This window comes from Echinops telfairi, unplaced genomic scaffold (genome assembly GCF_000313985.2).
Source record: "Echinops telfairi isolate 266 unplaced genomic scaffold, ASM31398v2 ScPeMD7_7400;HRSCAF=8409, whole genome shotgun sequence".
Classification (NCBI taxonomy): Eukaryota; Metazoa; Chordata; class Mammalia; order Afrosoricida; family Tenrecidae; genus Echinops; species Echinops telfairi.
The window spans coordinates 58,348,175-58,349,781 of NW_022111300.1; the positions used below are offsets into that span (position 1 = coordinate 58,348,175).

The 1,607-nt window shown below is 56.9% G+C and overlaps 1 protein-coding gene across 1 annotated transcript in view; it reads right to left on the reverse strand.

The window, feature by feature from the left end:
• Nucleotides 1–1,607, reverse strand: part of DIPK1C (divergent protein kinase domain 1C) — a 139,686-nt gene that overhangs the window by 136,238 nt on the left and 1,841 nt on the right. Inside the window, exons 2-3 of the mRNA XM_030887281.2 lie at nt 1,474–1,589; nt 1,222–1,382 (exon numbers count right to left, since the gene is read on the reverse strand). Of these exons, the coding sequence (XP_030743141.1) occupies nt 1,222–1,382; nt 1,474–1,589 (277 nt within the window). The remainder of the gene's footprint in view (nt 1–1,221; nt 1,383–1,473; nt 1,590–1,607) is intronic.

Here is a 1,607-nt window from a genome sequence, read left to right on the forward strand (position 1 = left end):
TGCATGCACACACCACACACATATATATACACATACCACACATACAAACACACACACACCCCAACATATTCACACATACATTCATATACGCAGCACACACAAATACACACACACCAACATATTCACACATACATACATGCCACACACACACACACAAACATACACTCACCAGGAACCAGTATAGCCCACATTGACTGCATGGAGTCAAGGGGGACAAGGTAGAACTCCCCTATGAGGTTTTGAGACTAACTCTACAGGAGGGGAAGCCTGTCTTTTCCCAGCAGAGTGGCTGCTAGTTGTCAATGGGTGACCTGTGGTTCCTAGCCCCACAGGGACCCAGCACACTCCCTCCTTCCCTGCCTCCCTCCCTCCCTGTCTGCTTTCCATCCGATGCTCACACATAGCGACCCTCTAGCACAGGGTAGAACTGCTCTGTGAGCTTCTGAGATTGTAACTGTGGATGGGAGTGAGAAGCCCCATCTTTCTCCCTTGGAGCGGCTGCTGGTCTCAAACTGCCAGCCCTGTGGATTGCCGCCCAACATGTAACCATGAAACCCACAGGGCCCCAGAACCCACAGCAAGCCAGCATTCAAAAGGAGGAGACGTGAAATGAAGGAAAAAACAAAGCTTTCATTAAGCCCAGCCCTGAAGCTGCTTGACCCAAACCAGGCAGCCATGGCGTGGATTCTGAATGGTGGCACGTCCAGCGTGTGCCAGGTCTGTGCTCCAGGGGCTGTCACAGGAGGAGAAGGCCAGGCTTTTCTTCCAAGCTGCCTGTGGGTAGATGTCAACCACAACCTCAAGATTAGGGGGTAGGCTCCTCCCCGTGAGTACTACCCAGGGACCCCACGAAGATGCCCCTTGGAGAGAATTCCACATCTTAGGAGGAGCTCGCCAAGGCGCTGATGCAGCTCCCACTTACAGCCAGCCCCAGTGCCCTGGGATTATGCGCACAAACGACTAACAGTCTGGGAGCTGGCCAGAGGCCCAGCCAGGGGCAGGCAGGCATGGGAGCTGGTCTTCTCAGAAGCACTGGTGACCGCCCAGCAGGCAGGCCTGCCACCAGGGCCGGTGGACCCCAGAGAAGCCACCAGAAGAGGTGTGAACTCAGTATGCGCCTGGGACCCAGCGTGTCTTCCGGGACGCGCTCAGAGAGCAGACAGTAAACCCGGGCCTGGAAAAACTCGCTATCTCCCATCACCCGTCCACTCCGGACCGTACCTTGGTGTCGAACAGAAACCTCTCAACCTGGGTGCTGTTCCAGTACCCTCCGAGGTCCAGATCGATGGCCGAGTACATGGCTCGCTTCTCTTCGGTGACAGGGGACACGCTGTCGTAGATGCCGGGGACCAAGATCTGACCAGAAGAGTCCACCAGGCTCCCTGCAGGCAGAGGAGAGAGCTGCGTGTCTGAGGCCTCTGACGGCGACAGGCGAGTTGGTACCCTCGGAGCAAAGGCTCCTCTCTGTTCCACCTGCACGGATGCTTCTCAGCCCGTCCTCAGTACTTTCTCGTCCTGAGCCGGGCATGTCCCCGTGTGGCCGGGCCGAGCTCGGGGTTAACCGTGTGGGGCCCACACCTGTCGCTGCTCTGCTAAGGGGAGGGTGT